Below are 21,471 nucleotides of genomic sequence, written 5' to 3'. Positions count from 1 at the left end.
AACCGTAAAAAAATTGCATAGATACCAAATAATTTACATCATTAGAATTACTTTCCTGCAGTTCTTAATAAAATAGTATGATACATGTGCTGAAATCTATGATGTATGGTAACACCATGGACACATTTTGTGACACATACATGTTATTTGCTTACTGTTGTTAGTCAGATGTAAGTCATACTTCTTGTATAGGTTTATACTTGAAACAAACAACTTTGGAATTTTTATTTGCTGTAAGTGAACAACATGGCTGCAATTTCCCATGCTTTTGATTGAATTATTTATATATACAATTTGTGACATTAACATTTGAAATATTTATTTGCTTACCCGGACAATGTATTTACATGTTTCAATAAACTTACAATACAATATCGTCCTGATGCATATAACTATTTGCCTCTGGACGTTAAGCAACCAACAATCAATACATTTACATTTTTTTTTCAATAATGACGGCAAGTAACGAGCTGTTCAATCAAGTTGAATAATAAACAATTGATTACATATTGATTACATTTGTTTGTTTAACTATTACATGTAAACAAAAATAAAAATAAGAATAAAAATAAAAAAAGGAAACTTATATAAAAGTGTTTGATTTTCATATGATGAAGACATAATCTTTTCAGTCAGTTTAATTGAGGTCTGAAGATGGCATGTCAGTAACTGCTAGTATTCCTTTGTTAATTTATTTTGATTATTTTCATTTTGCTTAGTTTCTTCTGTTACCTATTCTAACATCGGACTCGGACTTCATGTTTTACCCCACCGCATTTTTGCGCCTGTCCCATGTCAGGAACCTCTGGCCTTTGTTACTCTTGTATGTTTTTCTTTTTTTAATTTTGGTTCAATTATATGTTTCGGAGTTTGGTGGGACGTCCATTTTCGCTGAACTAGTATACATTATTGTTTAGGGGCCAGCTGAAGCCCTCCTCCGGGTGCGATATTTTCTCGCTGTGTTGAAGACCCATTGGAAGTCTTGGGCTGTTTTCTGCTCTTTGGTCGGGTTGTGGTCTCTTCGACGCATTCATCATTTCTATTCTCAATTTTATTTAATGGTTACACAAAGCACACATTTCAGATAATTGTTACAATGTGTAACATGTGTGTCTTCTGTGTAAAAATGTTATTAGTGCAACACTGTAAGATGTAGTTGTTATTTGTTGTGGAGCATTATATCTCACAGAACATGGAAATAACAGCATTTTTCTCAAGTTTTTGGTTCGTATTTATACAAATACAGTATGATTTATCAAATAAAGATTTATCTTAGGTAAGAAAGTAAATTAAGGTATTTACAAGGTATTGTAAAAAGCACAACAAAATATTTGCATCTTTAACACAAAATGCTCAGTTCTATCAAATTAAAACAATAAATATAAAAATTGGTTTTATAATGTTAAAATATCAGTTCTGATTATGGTATATATTCCAAATATATAATTATTCTGGACTTTAATACGATTTACTTTGGCAAATTGGCAAATAGTTTTAAGTATACCAAGGACAGTCATATCAATTTTCAAAGAATTGTTACACAGTAGCTTAGATTAGCCGATCCTTTTTGTGTTTGTATCTTTTATTATTTCTTTTTTTGCTTCGGACCAATTAAATTTATGGTGTAATTTTCATTTTTCTAGCTCTAGTTCGATACCGTTGCTGATGGACTGTTTGTCCCCGAGAGTATCATCACCTCAGTAGTCTGTGCCTCGGTACTAGCATGCTTGGTAACATACTTATGGAATTTAGTTCTCCGTAGATAAATCATTTTTAAAAAATTAAGGTTTCAACTCCCTCAGGCAAAGTTTACCTTAGATGGATTTTTTTTTTGTTACAGGATAAATAAGCTTCCTAGCAACCAGAAAATACAAAGAGACATCATAAACGAAGAATCTTGTTTTTAATCATATTTGCAAAGCGTGTGTTCATGTTATTTTTAGAACGGCCGTACGATGGACTAATTCGGAAATTCCGTCTTTGTAAACCATGTGTGCAGTCCCATCGTCTTCGTATAAACTTTTTCAGTTTTGTTCAACTGTCTTTTCTGTCTTGTTCTATTTCTGCCATGCAATGTGTGACTCCTTCCTTTCTTGTTCTTGTTAATTATTGAAATAAAGAGTTTGTTTTTAAATAAATAAAAAAAAACGGTCTGCATTTGAAAATAAAAGAAAACCTTCTGGTCTGAATCTTCATCTCTGATGATTTAAGGACTGGCTTTAAAACATTAAAACTCAAAGTGAATTAAGTTTATCTCTAACTAATAATTGATTGATTGGTGTTTGCTTTACTCCGCCTCAGCACAAAAAGGCTATATCGCGGCGATACTGATAATTGTACTAACGTATTAAACTACTAGAAAGATATTTTACTATTCAACAAGGCAGAAGGTAATATAAAAATAAGAAGATGTAGTATAATTGCCAATGAGACAACACTCCACCAGAGACCGAATGACATAGAAGTTGACAACTATAGGTCACCGTACGGCTTTTAATAATGAGCAAAACCTATACTGCATAGTCAGCTATAAAATGCCTCGAACTGACAAATGTAAAACAGTTCAAACGAGAAAACTAACGGCCTGATTTATGTACAAAACAATGAACGAAAAACAAATATGATATACAGCCACAAACGACAAACACTGAATTACAGGCTCATGACTTGGGTTAGGCACATACAGAATGTGGCGGGGTTAAACATGTTTGCGGCCGCCCAACCCTCCCCCTAACCTAGGACAGTGGTGTAACAGCACAATATATATACAAATTATATAAATCTGGCGAAAAGGGCTTAATTCATCATATCGATGCAAAGCAGAAAAACAAGTAACAAAAACACAGAACGGACGTGGCAGGGTATTTATACATCCCAACAACAAAAAAGACACAAAGTACAGATCTGAAAGTACTCGCAGTTACTGACAGCTAGTTCAAAGCTATAACAACTAATAAAAAAAATCGTGTACTTAAGACTAGAGTATCAATCAGTAGGCCCGAGAACACAGTTATTTCGTAGTGCATTTCTTTTAGACAGTAAATTCAAATTAAAAAAATCGCACCTGCTCTATCTCGAAAAGATTTTTACTGTGTAGTGTACTACTATTGATACAAATAATATCAAAATTATAGAAACTTCTACCAGCTCTAACTCAAAATATTGACAATTCTGTGTTAAGGGGGGCTAAAAATCAGTTTGACAGCTTCAGACATTCTAATTTTTGACCTTTTTTAACTGGACCAAATCACTACTTAACATAAAGATTCAGCACCCAAATTTTTTTAACATGTAATTTCATCCCCTTAATATTTCATGCATAAAATATCAAGAAATAACTTGGGAAAGTGTATAAAAAAAATGCAAGTTTACACTGTTTTCACTAGGAACATGCCCTTGTGCAATGCCACAATAAAGGTATTGAAAATATTGTAGAACCGTGAATGTTCATCTGTTATTAAATTTTCTTCTCCGGTACTGAGGTAACTGATATATACACCGTTAGAATCACTGTTGCTTTTGTGGTGTAAGAAAAAAACATGCCTTATCAAATCCAATACTTCCTAATACTAAATTGAACGACTGGGCTAGAAACTGGAATTTAATTATAGAAAAACCTTACCTTCTGAAGTCTGGCAAAATCGATTTGACAATTATGAGGTTTATTTTTATGAGTATTGATAACAGGAATTATTCTTCAGTCATGACGTTGCTGACAGAGGTTCTAGTCTTGCAAGGTAAGATCAGAGTGTAATATTATAATATACATAACTTTAAGCTTGAAACTGTTGAAATTATGCTGTTTAAGATAAATATTGTATATACTGTATATATTGTAAATATTGTTTTATTCAATATTTTTCTGAAAAAGTATATCATCTGAGGAAATATACAGGTTTTTATCAACAAGTTCGCTTTTTATTTAAAAGTTGTGGCCTACATTCTAAGTAGCATTGCACGAATTAATGACGAGAAGCTGATGGATTTATTTGTTAGAATAGCAATCGAAAGGACTTTTTTTTAGATTCCATATGTCTTGCCTTTTTCATATTAAACAATACATTTCTGCACAACCACGTTCTCGTCCATTTATTTTATTTTATTTTATTTTTCATTGAAATGTTTTTATATTTTAGAATTTTTATCAATAGTAGTGCCGTAGTGGAATTTAATTCAATCACTTATTTTATAACATTGTTTGTTAAATTTGTAGATAATTGCAAAATACTTTTGATGACAAAATGATGATGCTTTTTATCAGTTGTTTTTCATTGTTAAACTTTTCTGTTATTATGGTTTACAAGAATTGTTGAACTTTTCTGTTAGTATGTTTTAAATGAATAGTACAAAAAGGATTAAAATTACATCGATGTTTTTTGTAAATCTTGTACAAAATAATGTTTGATATTTTTATTTATGTAGAAAACCGACAGCTTACTAATCTGTCTTCCCATTTGACACAAACCGTTTTCATCTAGGACAGATATTTTCACAGAAATAGGCGACCATTCTATTGTTTTCAAGGCTTGCATTATCGCAAAATTAACATCTTATTTTTTCAGGTCTTATTACACTGTCGAAAGCAAATTTGAAACTTCTTTGGCCATTTGACGATAAAGCATATGCCCGTGAGGTAAACATAAATAACCCAACTCAAGATGATTCCGCAGGGTGTGATATGACATTTAGTAACATAAAACCTCCTGGATTTTCAATTCAAAGTGCAGTATTTGACGGAAGCACTCATTACGATATCAGACTTGAAGGGGTAACTGTGAGCGATTTTTCTTTCTCTTTTTGGTTAAGAACACCGATACAGAATGGTGCCTTATTTCATTACAAACCTGATGATCCGGTCACTGACTTGCAAGATATTAAATTGTGGCTTGTAACTAAACAAATTCACTTTGCAAGGGTGTTACAATCTAAAACCGAAACCGAGGTTTGTGGGTCAAGTGTCTCGCAAGACGAGTGGTACTACATTTCTTATGGAATAGATAAATCAACTGGGAAAATGTGGATGTACATGGGTACCAGTAAAGTGTATGATAAAGATGAATCTTATAAAGACAATGTAATCTTCCCTGTGCCGGGCACTCTTCGGGTTGGTGGAATGTTCGATAGCTCTTTCGGAAATTTTGAAGGCTTAATTACATGTGTCGGCTTTCACAGTGATTCGGAACCAAGTATTTCCTTAACAAAGACGCCATGTACTTCACCCACACGGGATACATGTAAGTAATTATATAAGATGTTACAATTCTTTATATTTTCCTAAGCTTTTTCGTATTTATTTTAGTTTTTCAGTGTTCAATTAACTTTGACTAACTTCTGATTGAGCATCTCTCAAATAACATAGTCTCCCTCCGCCATTATGTCGTCGCAGTATATCGGTTTATAAATGTCATTCCATTATTTAAGTGCCAATCTACCTAATAATCGGGATTGGTGAAAACACGATAAACAAAAACCCGCTCAAGTTTGCATTAATTTAAGTTCAGAATGTATAATGCTTCACGAATATAACATTCGTTTCCTTTTCCTGTTCTGGTATTTCATGAGATAATTTGGTTGAAATGTACTAGAAATAACAATTAAGGGGAGATAACTCCATAATTTGCTATAATTTTAACCAAAAGTAATCTTAAGATTTCCAGAATTATCAGATACGCAGAAACGAAATATTTACCATTTCTAACTCAGAATGAGGGTAATTTCAAAATAAGATGGTAAGGTCGGCGGGTTTTTGTTTTTTTTTTTGCCATGAAATTCTTCTAAATAGCCTGATTCTTACAAAGACTGGCACTCAGTAATCATTTCTAAAACCCGGGTAATTTTTGAGACGTGGTTTCAGGTGTCAACCTGCATTTTTGGTACGGTTTTGTGAAAAAGATGAATGCAAGTTTATTGACATTCACACTCTTTTGACGATGCCAGTATCAATAAAAAAAAGTGTTTTGGTCTGGAATAAAGAATGTCGAATTTTTCACTGGTCGGATGGAGCTACCCTTGATTCGTGGTGATAAAAATATCTCACTTGAAGTTATTTTTTCGTCCTCATTGAGAAGCTTATGAATTATACATTCATTAGAAAAAGTTGATTATGAGGTTTTGAAAGAAAACAAAAAATGGTGTTTCCATTAAATAGTATTACTGTTCTTTTTAAACACAGAATTGATTGACTGGTTGTTGTTTGTATAAAATCCAGTGACAAATATTCCATGCATATTAAGGACGAGAATGAATAAACACTATATCCAATTAGTAGGTTCTGAGCTTGGCACTCTTCCTTTGCTACTTACACTCCGCAAGGATGAAAAATTGGTCGATCGGGATGAAGGTCAGGAAAGAGAAGGACATTTCCCTTGCATTTATTTTACTCACAGGATCAAAAACCGAAAGTTCATAATTAAAACCTATGCTGAAATTTGAATATTAAATTTTCTTAATAAAACACATCAGTTTGCAAAAACTGAACACACATTCATCAAGTAAAAATGTTAAACAGTGCTATACATTGTCATTGAACAAAAAATTATATTACAATATCGCAATTTTTTTTATGTTTTTGTAAAATTTTGTATCAATTTACTTCATTTACCATCATTAATGACTTTGTATATGAAAGACAAGGTTATGGTGAAACTAGAGTGAAATAACTTCGCCTGAATCATGCTTATAAGATCTTTTGCCCTTCCGATTTGAAAAATTATTTCTGAAAATTAACGAACAACACAGTCACGATATATAAACAAGTCATCACTTGAAATATGGGTATCGAATCATAACATATCATTATAAGGCAATCCGGGATGTAATTTACTACATGATTCCATTAAATCCATCTCCCAGCTACTAAAGATTAAAAAAGAAATCAAATGTCACTTGAAATTTACCAGTGAAGAATGTGAAAGTAATGTCGTCTTTAGATAATAAAAAAAAGTGTTCTGTTTTTATAAGCTTTTTTATTACATACCACCAAAATACCATAAAATTCAAAGATGTGGTATGATTGCCAATGAGAAAACTTTCCTTTAGAAACCAATGTGAAGTTCTCATTGTAACAATATTTAGGTGAGGTGAATTTCTCATAGTTACAATATTTATGTAACGTGCAATTGTCAAGGTTAAAATATTTATGTAAAGTGAATTTCTCATGGTTATAATATTCATGAAAGTGAATTTCTCATAGCTATCAAACTAATGATTGTCGTTGAGACATATTTGTATTTTATATGATATCGGTAATGGAGTTGATGCTTATTTGAATTTCTTTTAAATTTTTAGACACACCATCATGCAGTAGTAGCATCAGAGGGAACTTTGGTGGAACAAAGGGACGCTTTGATCTCTATTCAGGATCTGTCAATGCCCTCGAAGAAATTTTTAGTGTAAACCGGTGCGGTGTGGTAGCATGTGGTTCCTTATGTTTACAACTTGGCGAATGTCTTTACTTTCAGTATGACAGATTAACAGTTGGATGCACAAGATGTTATATATTTAAAATTGGTACTGGAAATGCTATTCCAGCAAATGGACATTTCTTTAAGTTAGCATTTTTTGTATGACAATATTTTTTAAAAAGTAAAGGAAACAAGACTTTTAATCCAAATTTAAGGCCTTCGAACAATTTTTAGGAACATGTCATTGCGAAATGCATAACATGTTGAGATACACCGCATGGCTTACTGTTGCATTGTGGGAAGAAATAGAGCATGCTATAAAATATATTGTAATAATTTTTTTATAAGGAGAAACCCGTTATAAATTATATTAATTTGATGTATTATGCCTAACGTCCCCTTTTCCCCGAATGTGACCTACCGAATAAGACTTATCACCGGGTTTGTACTAACATGAGTAACACGATGTTGCTCAATCTTTAGTTTTCAATGTTGTGTTTTGTGTACTGTTGTTTGTCTGTTTGGTCTTTTTCATTATTAAGCCATGATTATTGCATTTTATTTTTGACTTATGAGTTGCTCGGACGTCGCCCAGTATAAAAAGGTTAGAAACAGACGTCACCATGGACACGATGTCGTCTGATATGGCAGGAGTCCCTTCATCACCAGACATGATAAATATCTCTAATATGACACATTCAGATCGTCATACTAATGACAACAGCAAATGTTTTCGTACGATTCCGTGTTCAGTTCTTCTACAAAACATTTTGGATTTTAATGACTCTGAACAACACTGTCTCATTTCGAAATGTAAAACAAAAAACTGCAAAACCTGTAAAATTTAAATAACAGATGCTCAATTCACTAGCAATTTAACTAAAAAATCTTATTTTACCAGAAGCTTCGATGATCTGAATTGTAAATCAACAAATGTCGTCTACGGATTAAAGTGTAACCTTGCGGATTGGTATATGTCGGTGAAACGAAAGGAATGCTAAATAAACGTGCGGCCATAGATCAGACATTAACAACAATGCAAGCGACATTGTTTACAAGCATTTTAACCAGCCTGATCATTCAATCCTTTCTATGCAAGTTCGCGTCATCGACAAAATATATCACAGGACTAACAATCCTCACCTTGCAACACCTCTCCGTAGACAAAAAGAATACTCCTGGATTCGACAATTTTGAACTGAGACACCATATGGTTGCAATGACAAAATTGGTGGTACAGGTATTCTATCTTCTCCTTCCTGTAGCTCGGTGAATATGATGAACATTTTAAACTCTACTCTCCATGATGTCTCTATTAATGACCTGCTGCCATTTATACAAAAGCCGTTAGGTATTCATCACATTCGTACGAAGCTTTATTCATTACCCCTTTCAAAACTTCATTCTCTGTACAACTTATGTTTGGGAACCACTGTTACAAACCCCCATTCAAACCAATACAAACTTATAGCTATCATCGTCACAGACTTTTCAAACCAGTTTGCATTGGAAAAGGAGGAAATATCCTTTCTAAAACTTTCCTTCGCCAACAAAGGTTCTCGATGCCATCAGCTTGGGCAATATTCTTCATCATAAATCGGTTCACTCGAAAATACCTCCATATTTTAAAGATCAGTCTGTACCTATCATTTCTTATACCATTTTCTACATAAGAAAAGGCCTGTACCAAGTGGGGAATATGACAGTTGTTTTCCGTTCGTTTGATGTTTTTGAGCTTTTGATTTTGCAATTTGATAAGGGACTTTCCGTTTTAAATTTTCCTTGGAGTTCGGTATTTATGTTATTTTACTTTATATCTATACCAAACCAATTGCAACTAAACTTTTCAATTACAAACACGTGTTGCAGGATCTCAATATTGACGACTTTAAGTCTATACCTCCTGATTGCACCTGTGCTAGTTCCCCATTCATATATGATCCGGCTGACCAATTTACTACTGGTTACCTAAACATTGTCAATAATACTTCTCTGCGAAATGTGTTATTCAAAGCCCCGAAATCCATCAAGTCGAAACACAACTTCAAAATACTGATGGATTCAGTCGAGGATTATGCCAGACAATGGGTTAAACGCGGGAAAGAATACGTAGATACTCTTTCTGAATGGATTATGACTGCGAGGTCGTTGATACAAATCAGAATAAGAAACTGAATGGGTCTATGAATACCCATGATTCATTAATCTTTAAAGACCCAAATGTTGGCTTCAAAGTTATTGTGAAACTACATATTCTAGAGGTGGCATGAATCAGATGTTTGTCTTTTTCTTTTTTAAGCCACGGTGTTGTCAGTTTATTTCGACTTATGAGTTAGAATGTCCTTTTGGTATCGTTCGCCTCTCTTTTGAACTACCCATGAATTAATGTGTATTTGTTATTACGTTACTCAAACTTTTGGCCTCGAGCGTACCTAAATATGTTTTGTACAATAAAACAAAATCAAATATCCTTTAAAACAATCTGATTAAAAATACACATTCTGTGTCCATGTTTCGCTAACAGTTCTTGTAAACAAAGCGTGGAGACAGGATCTGCATTTTAATCAGATTGCCTTTTAAATATTTTGGAATTTCATTGCCGAATAAATGTGTCTATAAACTGATCACATCCTTCTACAATCGGCGATAATTTTGTCGAATTTACTTTTTCAATATGTTATGAAGCATATTTTATCACAAATAATTATATGATTACTCTTTTAGTAACAAAATGACTCCATGCTTTTGATTTGTCTTAATCGTGCATTGTTCCATATCTGGGCTTGGATTTGTATACCCTTTTAACAAATTTCTACGAATAAAAGGAGAGGAGTTTTAGGTTTAATCTAATGAGAAATCAATCCAATGACAAAACAAACTAAATTAGTTTTCTCGTTTGAATTATTTTACATTTGTCATTTCGGGGCCTTTTATAGCTGAATATGCGGTATGGGCTTTGCTCACTGTTAAAGGCCATACGATAACCTATAGTTGTTAATTTCTGTGTCATTTGGTTTCTTGTTGAGAGTTGTCTCATTGGCAATCATACCACATCTTCTTATTTTCATATATAAAATACATTTAGAGGTCAAAATACATATAGGAGTTAAATCATAGACAGGAATCTATTCAATATGTCAAGCTCTAAATCTGTCCCGAGTCTTAAACGTTTGTAAATAAATTTACAGCAGACTCAAAGATCCGTCATCCGTTTGAGTGCCAAAACCTGCAGAGACACTTTTTAGGTAAAATGGACGTCGTAGATTTTTTCAAATACGTGTAGATATTTTATTTAATGGTTTTAAGTCTATAAAGTTATTTGTTTCATATATGTAAATAAAAGAAGAATGTGTATGAGGAAGCGAATGCCCCCTGTTCAAGATTTGCAATTTTCGAAGTTAAAAAGGAGCATAACTATAGAATGGTGAATGAATCACTTCCCAAATTTGGACTCTATCTGTGTGTTGTGGTTCTTAGCATTGTTTCATAAAATTTAAATGAGACAAACTTTAGTTAGAGTGCGAAAACGAAAAAATGGCAAAGTTTCAAATTCTTAAAGGGTCATAACTCTAAAACGGTAAGTGACTCACTGCCGAAATTCGAAATCTGTCTGCAAGTTTTTGATTCTTAGCATTGTGTATGAGTTTCTTAAAGTGTGCATTAGGCAAATTAAGTTAGAATGCGGAAACAAAACTGGGACGGACTGACGGTCAATAGTAATACTTAATGTCCCCTTCGCCTACGGCGGAGGCATGAAAAAACGTCTCTCTAGTTCTCTATGAATTGCTTTTCAAATATATATTTTGTATGTTTTAATATGTTTTAATACATGTGTTTTATAAAAGGAGAAACGTATATCAATACTTTATTGTATTGTAATAGGGTTGTATTGCAATCAATGCAAAATGCTATAAATCTGTATCTTCTTACTGTTTTATCTTGTTTGATTAACGTGTTGTATATACCTGAACATTAATGAGAATGTCCAATATATACTGAGTATGTGCTTTTTACAATTTACCTTTAATGCACTAACCTGAAGGCCCGAAGTAAAGCATTTTAGAAGAAGTGTTATCATTTTATTACTGATATTTGACAGATAACTATATAAAGCGATTATCTAGGGATTATAATTAACAGTTTTATAGCACTTAAGATTTTAAATTCGATGGAGTTATATTGTGTCCTTTTTGTAATGTGCGTGTGTTTGAATGTGTGGGATGGAAAAGCATGCAATCAATTTCTACGTGGAACGGAAACAAATAATCAACTCGTGACAGACGATCCTTTTATGATATGAAACCGGAATCTTCAAACGACATCTCTATGATTTGTCACCAAATGCGACATTTTCCTATATTTTCCTGTGCGACCCTGCATATCCAATGTGTGTGAGCACGACAAAATCATTCTTCAAAAGAACAGAAATTTACCACTGGTATTTGGTAGGATAATATGTATCAACCTGTGTTATGTTTTGGTGACGGTGGTTTGTAAATACTTATTTTCAATTTAAATCGTACTGTTTTATGCTTTTTCATCGCCCTGGAATCTTCAAACTTGTTTTGTTCAGACCATGCGACCACGCATGAACTATTTAGCCTTTTGCGCTGGGCAAGAAGAGGTCAATCAAATGTATCGTGGTTGACTATTCTTTTGGGAAAGCTGCCTTTAAAGTTGCAAGTTCAGATTATAAATTCTTAACTTTATTTTCTTTATCGTTCTATCCTTTTCATTACTAATCACAAAAGACATTTACATTTTGATATTCAAATATTCATTAGCAATGCAGCAAACTCACTGGCCTGTTAATTTTCTGCTGATTAAGTACGACCAGTTTAATGAATCTTCATTAAAGTATAAGGCAATTTAAATAACAATATTAAAAGGTGGGTTTGACAAATGACGATTAACGGTTCATTGTCATGTATATAAGGTTACTACCATATAAAACAATAAGTTATGCAATTAAACAGCTATGTCTTCTATTTAGCACATATTTACAACTCCTCGTCTAATCAAATTGCTTGAATTTACCCTCTAAGTTTCAAAGTAAATTCTTTTTTCATGTACTAAATAACTATGCATGAATGATCACAAGGATAAGATTCTATTGTATTACAATCAGTTATGTGAGGAACAATTAGTGCCACTGCCTATTTTGGAATACAATATTGTGTTTTAAATTAAATTAGTGTATTTAGTTTTCACATTGACTTTTGAATATCATACTGTTAAAATCGTTGGTTTTCAAAAATCATTAAAAAAACAAGATCATAAAAAAAGACAGAAATTCATTGTTTTTGATACATTGAACACAGTACAATACAATCCTATTATTGGGCATAAATGTAGTTACTTATATCACAAAAAAGTATGTTCTATGAAATAATTTGAAGGGAAATTCAACCAACTTGACTGAACGAGAAATTTTAGATATGCTTGAGAAAAAAAAATCAAAATCACATAAAATTATGATGATGACGATAAATTTTATAAAAACTTCCATTAGAAATTGTTCTTTTTTATCATGATTTTTAAGTTCTGTGATAAAGTCTGAAATAAATAGCACCACCTGTATGGACATTTTGATAAATAAACAAATCTTTGAAACACAGTACAATACAATCCTATTATTGGGCATAAATGTAGTTACTTAGATCACAAAAAAGTATGTTCTATGAAATAATTTGAAGGGAAATTCAACCAACTTGACTGAACGAGAAATTTTAGATATGCTTGAGAAAAAAAAATCAAAATCACATAAAATTATGATGATGACGATAAATTTTATAAAAACTTCCATTAGAAATTGGTCTTTTTTATCATGATTTTTAAGTTCTGTGATAAAGTCTGAAATAAATAGTACCACCTGTATGGACATTTTGATAAATAAACAAATCTTTGGTTTTACTGTGAAAATACAAAATCTTTTCCAAACATGTAATTTTATAATAAATGTATTGATAGTCGAGTTTTAAATGCCTTTGCCTCTAGACTATCTATGGGCTACACCTTCCTAATGTTGATAAATTTATAAAACATAGTTTTGATTTTTCTGCGAAATTTACAAAATGTCTTCAAACTGGCACTAGACTATCTATGCCTGATTTAGGCCAACTGATTTTATTTTCTAAACATGCAAGGAAGTAAATATCTCTGTTTCTCAATATGTACATACTAACATTAGCAGCTACCATTTTTTTCATTCTGGAGTCATGGGCCTTTCAAAATCATATATTGTTTAAATTTGATATTTGATTGATTTATAAACCATCAAGTTACAAATCTGTGTTTGCTGCATTCACAAACTCATAAGTAGATTTCACACAATACTTAGTTTGTAACATAATTTTATTGGCTTCTTTTTACAAACAACTGTGAAACAAGCAGTCGGCAAAAATCAACTATCAATAGATCAATTATCAAATTACTCGACATGTGACTATGTGCTAAATTGGATAGGCACAGCCCCTCACCCCAAACTTCATAGTATACACGTTTCCATTGATTAGCTGTTACTAAGAATATTTAAAGTTGTTCAAGGCTAAATTACCACTTCCTGTGGATTCATTTATTTTCGTGAGTACCAATTTTCGTGGATTGAGGGAAAATTGCATTTTCATGGATATTTAATTTCGTGGTTTTGCCAAAGTCTGTATAAATGAAAATAGAAAATGTGTTCTTCGTTGAGCATTTAATTTCGTGGTTTACCTATATCAACGAAATCCACGAAAATTGGTATCCAACGAATAAAAATGAATCCACAGTAATTGGTTTTAATAAAGATTTGATTTCATGATCAGTGCAATGTATATAAATCGTGCCGGAATTCCTTTCTAGTTTAAGTGATGTTGGAATTACTTATGTTTTGCGAAAATTTTATGAACAAGTTTAGGCTTAATAATACAATATGATACAATGGTAGGAATTGTATGCTTCCCAATTGTAAGTGTGAATGTAAATCTTGTAACCTTCCAGTGTGAAATTATAACTTTGTTTATTTACAGTTCAAGTAAATGAATTTTCAGCTACATTTTAATTCAATTGAATGCACCTTTTAATTCAAATACCTCCTCTTTATGTGAAGTCATTGAACTGTTTTTCAATTATTCAACAAGAATTGAAGGTAGATTTCATATTTTGCTTAATTTTACTAGAATATAAGAAATTCCTGTTTATAACAACGATGCATCCAGTAATCTGAATTTTGGTAAAAAGTAAAATAACAAAAATACCGAACTCCAAGGAAAATTCAAAATGGAAAGTTTCTTATCAAATGGCAAAATCAAAAGCTCAAACACATTAAACGAATGGAAAACAACTGTCATATTCCTGACTTGGTAAGCGTGTTAGCTAAATGTTTAGATATAAGAAGATGTGGTATGAGTGCCAATGAGACATCTCTCCATCCAAGTCACAATTTGTAAAAGTAAACCATTATTGGTCAAAGTACGGCCTTCAACACGGAGCCTTGGCTCACACCGAATAGCAAGCTATAAAGGGCCCCAAAATGACTAATGTAAAACCATTCAAACAGGAAAACCAACGGCCTAATCTATGTAAAAAACGAGAAACGAGAAACACTTATGAACCACATCAACAAACGACACCACTGAGGCTTGTTTCATTTAATTGATATTTCTACTTTTTTATTGTTTCACCTAAGCCATTTTGAAGTTTGATAGCATAGTCCGCAAGTTATTAAATTTACTTATAAAGTCAATCTACTTTGATTTTTGTTGTTTCAATCCGAAATCCTTCCAAGCTCATTAATATGCTTCTGAATATATTCTAAATAAATAAGATCATAAATATATATTGTAAGATCGCGTTTTTGATTTAAATCATCAAACGATATGAATTCACCAAAAACGACCAATTAAGTAAAAATGTATACTATACTTCATAGCACCAACATTGATTGATACATCAAATTCTATATGAATCCATTTTGATGTTCCGATTGTCAGCTTAGTGCAAAGATTAAATTAAGAACTCAAGCTTATTCATTTTCGTACCATTAACACTTGTTCTTTCCTATGAAGATAATGCTATTATTAATTAAAAACAATAAGACGAACAGAAAAAAATATTTTCATCCAATTACTTTTCATATTTTTAAAACATCAAACGCAGCAAATGATTTATTTTTCTTCTTTAATATTGCATCATCAAAGCACAAGAAATAAGAGCTAGGTTAACATAAACTATGAAAACTGTTAAAGCAGAATTGAAAGGGATATATTGAAATTTACTTTTCGGTTATTTTCCAATGTACCTTCAATATCACCGCAGATAGGTTTGTCCTACAGTCAATCATTTAAAAATGTATTCATTTTTCCGTTCGTCTTACTTTTTTAAAATAATTGTATCAAAACAAACCGTCATTGGAAATTTCATTGCACCTGTTTAAAAGTTTTGCTATTACGAACTTCTGTGTTTATGGCCCTAATTAGGGTTTCACCTTCACTAGCGACGATATAGACCAAACGTTAGGAAACTCCTTTTCAAGTTAGATAGCTACAGAACTAAAACTGTTAAACAGAAGAAGAAAAAAAACCATCTAAAGTAGTCTGCTTGAGTTTTAATCATAGTTTTACCATCTAACATAAACTTTGTACCTAATATCAGTACAATGTTTAATCTAAATCAATCCAATATCGAAATACTGCTGACTAATCTGACCCTATCCTCGGGACTTGACAGTCAACCATCAGCGTTACTCCAATGGAAATCATTAACGTATTTGAGTGCGTACCAAAACGTATGTTGAAATAATCTTCATGAACTACATCAAAAAGTAATAACTATCAGTATTGGATGATATTGGATGATATCAATTTGTTCTTTTTTCGCTGCCTTCACACATGTAGGTAATTAAGTCCCAAAGTTTAAATCTTTCTCAATTGTATCGCCTTTCATGTGGTGTACACATTTAACTTATGCAACCTAGTTACTGATCAATTACATACATTATACAAAAATAAATCAATACGAACTCATTTGATTAAAATAACATTTTACAAATTTCGTGAGTCCAAAGCGCTTTCCTGGATTTACATTAATATATCCTCCAGAACTAAAAATTAAAGAAACAACAGACACGGCTTCCTCTGCTTCATTTTTAGACTTATATCTCAAATTTGACAAAAGCGGTCATCTCAGTACCAGAATCTATGACAAACATGACGATTTTAATTTTGAAATTATAAATTTTCCCCACCTTAGCAGCAATAAACCAACTTGACCTGCATATGGGATATACATTTCCCAACTCGTTCTGTATTCAAGAGCTTGCAGCTGCTACTGAGACTTTATAAAACGTCACCAGTGTCTGAGCAGAAAGTTGATCAGCCAAGGTTATGTCAAAGAACGTTTCGTCCTTTTTCTAAAAAAAAACGTTCATTGGAAGATACCAAGACCTTGTTGATAAATATTCCGTATCAACTTTACAAATAATACATGATGGTCTTGAAGTATAGATTCTAGATACTGACACTGTTTATCATCTTAATAACCTGTTAAAGTGTTCTTTGTATTTTTCCTTGTACATTTTTAACCTTTACTGTTTAGTCCATTTCTTGGTAATATACTTTTGGCATGGCTCGTTACTTATACAACCCGCCATTGTGTTATTGTGCTATGGTAAATTTTGTATTCTTGTCTTTCATTTTTGCTTATGTACTTTGTCTATATAGTGTCTTTATGTCATTTTGTTTTTTCTTTGTTGAAATAGTTATTTGTTTTTATAGTGATTAAGATTATATTACAATGTTGACTGCTGTACACCAATTTTTGACATGTTTACCTAATATGTCTGTATGTTTTACTCATACATTGTTGTCAATATAATGGAATTCTATGCGACTGTCATACAAGTGAGAGGCTTAGCTAGCTATAAAACCAGGTTTAATTCACCATTTTCTACATAAGGAAATGCCTGTACCAAGTCAGGAATATGAGAGTTATTTTCCATTCGTTTGATGTGTTTGAGCTTTTGATTTTGCCATTTTGTAAAGGACTTTCCGTTTTGGATTTCCCTTGGAGTTTGGTATTTTTTTATTTAACTTTTTTCATCAGGAACGCTCAAACCTAAACGTTTTAAAATCCAGGAATGTGTAAATATATAAAACCGTCAGGCCTTAAATGACCAAAAGGGACCTAAAATAAATAGTAAAATTCAAAAACAGCTCAACTTTATACCCGAGGGAGTTCGAACCTTGGTGTAAATAATTTATTTGATGATGGCATATGATAACCCTACAAAACAAAATTGGGGGAAAATCCCCACATATGAACACTTTAGTTGCACAACAAACATAGAAATTATTTATTAACAAGTATTGGGGAATTTCCCCACATGGTTGATTCCCAAAGAGAAATCGATAGACTGGGGACATTTCCCCACAGCGATGATTACCAAAAAGAAATCAATAAACTGAGGCAATTTCACCACACAGTTGATACCCAAAAAGAAATCAATTGACTTGGGAAAATATCCCACAAACATAATATCCGAAAAGAACTCAATAGACTTGGAAAATTTCCCCACACAGTTGATAACAAAAAAGAAATATGTAGACTGGGGAAATTTCCCCACAAAGATGATAACCAAAACGGAATCAGAAGACTTGGGACACAAAGATCCCAACAAAGATGATAACCAACAAGAAATCAGTAGACTGGGGAAATATCCCCACAGATATGATTGGGAGTGAAAAAATCTTTGTATTGTGCTGCTGTTAATGAAGTTTTCTATCTCAAAAACATTAATAGATAGTTATAGAATTAAATGCATATTTAGGAAGAGAACATGTTTATGTAATATGAATATTAACCCTGCTTTGTACTAGACTGACACTCTGAGCCGGATTTTTAACGTGCTAGTTCACACGTACAAGTCCGCAGTAAGACATGACACCCTTTTATTAGTATATTTTTTATTTGATCGGCCGTTGTTCGAACCTACATAAGGGTGTACAATTTTTCAAACAGTCGGGGAAATTCATCAGATTAAGGCGTATGAGTTAATTTATGACATATAAAAATAAGGAGATCTGATAAGATTGCCAATGAGACAACTATCCACCAAAGTTCAAATGTAGTGGATGTAAGCAATAATAGGCAAACTTACAACTCAACAATGAGAAAACCCAATACCGTATAGTCGGTTATAATAGGCCCGATATACACTTTTACAGTTACGCAAGAGTTTGTGGGGGGAAACTACCCCATTTCGTGTACTGTATCACCTTTATCTGTATTTTTGGTTGTTTAAAAGTGAGGCAAAAGATACCAAAGGGACATTCAAACTCATAAGTTGAAAATAAACTGACAACGCCGTGGCAAAAAATAAAAAGACAAAAAAACAAAGAACAGCATACAAAGCACAACATAGAAAACAAAAGAATGAGCAACACGAACCCCAAAGAAAACCGGGGATGATCTCAGGTGCTTCAGAATAGTAAGCTGAGTCTGCTCCACATGTAGCACCCGTCGTGTGTTTTGTCAGTGTGAATGTTTTCCCATTCAATGTTCCCTTTTGTGTTACCTGCTGATGGATATGTTTTCCCCTTCTTTTCTCTTCTTAATGTATCTGTAAGACGACATATTTCTTACTTTTGTATGGCAATGGTTTATGCAATCATTGCGCAGTGCATTGGGATTTTCTTCCAGCCTATGCACTAATTTTGGTTATCAATTTTGTGGGGATATTTTTCTAATCTATTGATTTATTTTTTATGATTATCATCTTCGTAGGGATATTTCCCCAGTCTATTGAATTATTTTTGGTTATCACCTTTGTGGGGATATTTTCCCAGTCTTTTTATTTATTTTTGGTTATCATCTTTTGGGGAAATTTCCCCAGTCTTCTGATATCTTTTTGGTTATCATATTTGTGGGGAAATTTTTCTAGTAAACTGATTTCTTTTTGGTTATCAACTGTGTGGGGAAAACTCCCCAGTCTATAGATTTCCTTTTGGAAATCATATTTGCGGGGTAATTTCCAAAGTCTATTGATTTCTTTTTAGTTATCAACTGTGTTGGGATATTTCCCCAGTCTATTGATTTCTTTATGTGTATCATCATTGTTGGGGTATTTTCCCAGTGTATTGATTTCTCTTTGGGCATCAACTGTGTAGGGAGATTTCACCAATACTTGTCAACAAATTTCATAATTTCTATGTTTGTTGTACAACTAAGGTAAACCAAGTGTTCATATGTAGTGATTTTTCCCCAATTGTGTTTTTGTAGTGTTTTTTTGATGCCATCAACAATTGAATTTGTTACAATCATGGCATTGAATTGTCTGTTTCAATCTTTTGGTCAAACAAATGGGAAACATAGAAAAAAAGAGAATGAATAAAAATTCTCTTTTTCAAATAGAAAGCATTTTATATCTTTACATTTTAGTATCAACTGTATTGATTAGTATCGCTTCATCCAGACGATTTGTTTAGGTCAGAGTATAACTGCAGCAACCGAAAATCTGTTTGGCTAACAGTATTGAAAATTCTGCTGCAATTGCGTAATTCCCTAAATGTCACAGTTCCACACATTGAAATTATTTTATGAAAAACTAAAGATGATTGGTTTATTCATTTAATCATGTGGAAAATATAAAATTAATTAGCCAATATTGTGTTGGTTTTCATTGTTCTTGCAGTCGCTGATCTATATTAAGAAATGAATTATATACGTGAATGAATCTATCTGCATCTTGCAATGCAAGAAGGATATTTCAATTTTATATGTTATATCGGACAGTTTTAGTTAACAGTGTATGAGAACTTTTGATCTTTTAATATAACATACATACCAACAACCCGGAGTAAGAACTGTATAAACATTTCAAACGGTTATATGACGCAGAAATATGAATAAAATGTGGTGTGGGTATACGTCATTGAGAATGCAATCCAGCGACCAAAATCATGTAGAGGTCAAAATATGCATGGTATTCAAACATTGTCAAGTGTCAGTAACTTGGTTGCACAACTTTATGCTTGTTGTGTGTTTTAACTCAAAGTATCGACATACAAAAGGTGTTTAGTACTTACCAAATACAGTCTCATCAGGACACATATCTTGTGCCAGTCCAAAGCAGGAAGCTCGTCAGCGATTGTCGCTGTTTTCCAAATTTGTGTTTATTCAATTGATAAATTGGATACGTTGTTAAATATTTTCCTATTTAATTGATAGTTCATAATTTGGATTTGGTGTAAGATACTCATAAACAGTTACGGAGATTTAGTATGATAGCCAATTAGGCAATTATCAAACAGAAACCAAGAAACCACAGGACCTGGATGTTATCAACTTTAAATCACCGTATGGCCTTCAATAATGAGAAAAAAACTTACAGTAAGATAAGCTATAAAAGGTCCCAGCATGGCAAAATGTGCAGTAATTTAAAAGAGAAACAATCGTTTTTATTTATTCTAAAAATGATAAACGACAAACAAAACTGCTATAATCACCCTTCCCTAACCTGGGATGGTGGTGTACACAGCAACATAACAACACATATCGTTAGTTTCCTCGTTTGAATTGTTTTACATTTGTCATTTCGGGACCTTTTATAGCTGACTATGCGGTATGGGTTTTACTCATTGTGGAAGGCCGTACGGTGACCTATAGTTGTTACCTCCTACGTTATTTGGTCTCTGGTGGAGAGTTGTCTCATTTCTTATTTTTATATATTAAAAACAATCAATTGGAAAGGGATTTACTCATCAGATTGGTACGAAGCAAACAATAGTAACTCTAACAAAAAGTAAAAAATACAATAATACACCAAGGTACCAAAAAATAAAATCACAAAAATACTGAACTCTGAGGAAAATTCAAAAAGGAAAGTCCCTAATCAAATGGCAAATTCAAAAGCTCAAACACATCAAACGAATGGATAACAACTGTCATATTCCTGACTTGGTACAGGCATTTTCTTCTGTAGAAAATGATGGATTTAACCTGGTTTTATAGCTAGCTAAACCTTAGATTGCAGTGACTGAAAGCTCTCGTTTAAGATATTTTTTTATAACCTTTCTACTAAGGTCTGTGA

General features: G+C 32.5%; 1 protein-coding gene across 1 annotated transcript; it reads left to right on the top strand.

Moving 5' to 3' along the window:
• The first annotated feature begins 1,547 nt into the window (after nucleotides 1–1,547).
• Nucleotides 1,548–7,771, top strand: LOC127715208 (uncharacterized). Its single transcript, XM_052221231.1, has 3 exons — nucleotides 1,548–3,737; nucleotides 4,563–5,234; nucleotides 7,288–7,771. Exons 1-3 carry the CDS (start codon nucleotides 3,656–3,658, stop codon nucleotides 7,566–7,568), a joined length of 1,035 nt encoding a protein of 344 aa, XP_052077191.1. The 5' UTR covers nucleotides 1,548–3,655; the 3' UTR covers nucleotides 7,569–7,771.
• Nucleotides 7,772–21,471: the final 13,700 nt, after the last annotated feature.

Source organism: Mytilus californianus, unplaced genomic scaffold (genome assembly GCF_021869535.1).
Source record: "Mytilus californianus isolate M0D057914Y unplaced genomic scaffold, xbMytCali1.0.p SCAF_9, whole genome shotgun sequence".
Classification (NCBI taxonomy): domain Eukaryota; kingdom Metazoa; phylum Mollusca; class Bivalvia; order Mytilida; family Mytilidae; genus Mytilus; species Mytilus californianus.
The sequence above is the reverse complement of the archived record's forward strand: the minus strand, read 5'-3'. Positions and strand labels throughout refer to the sequence as shown.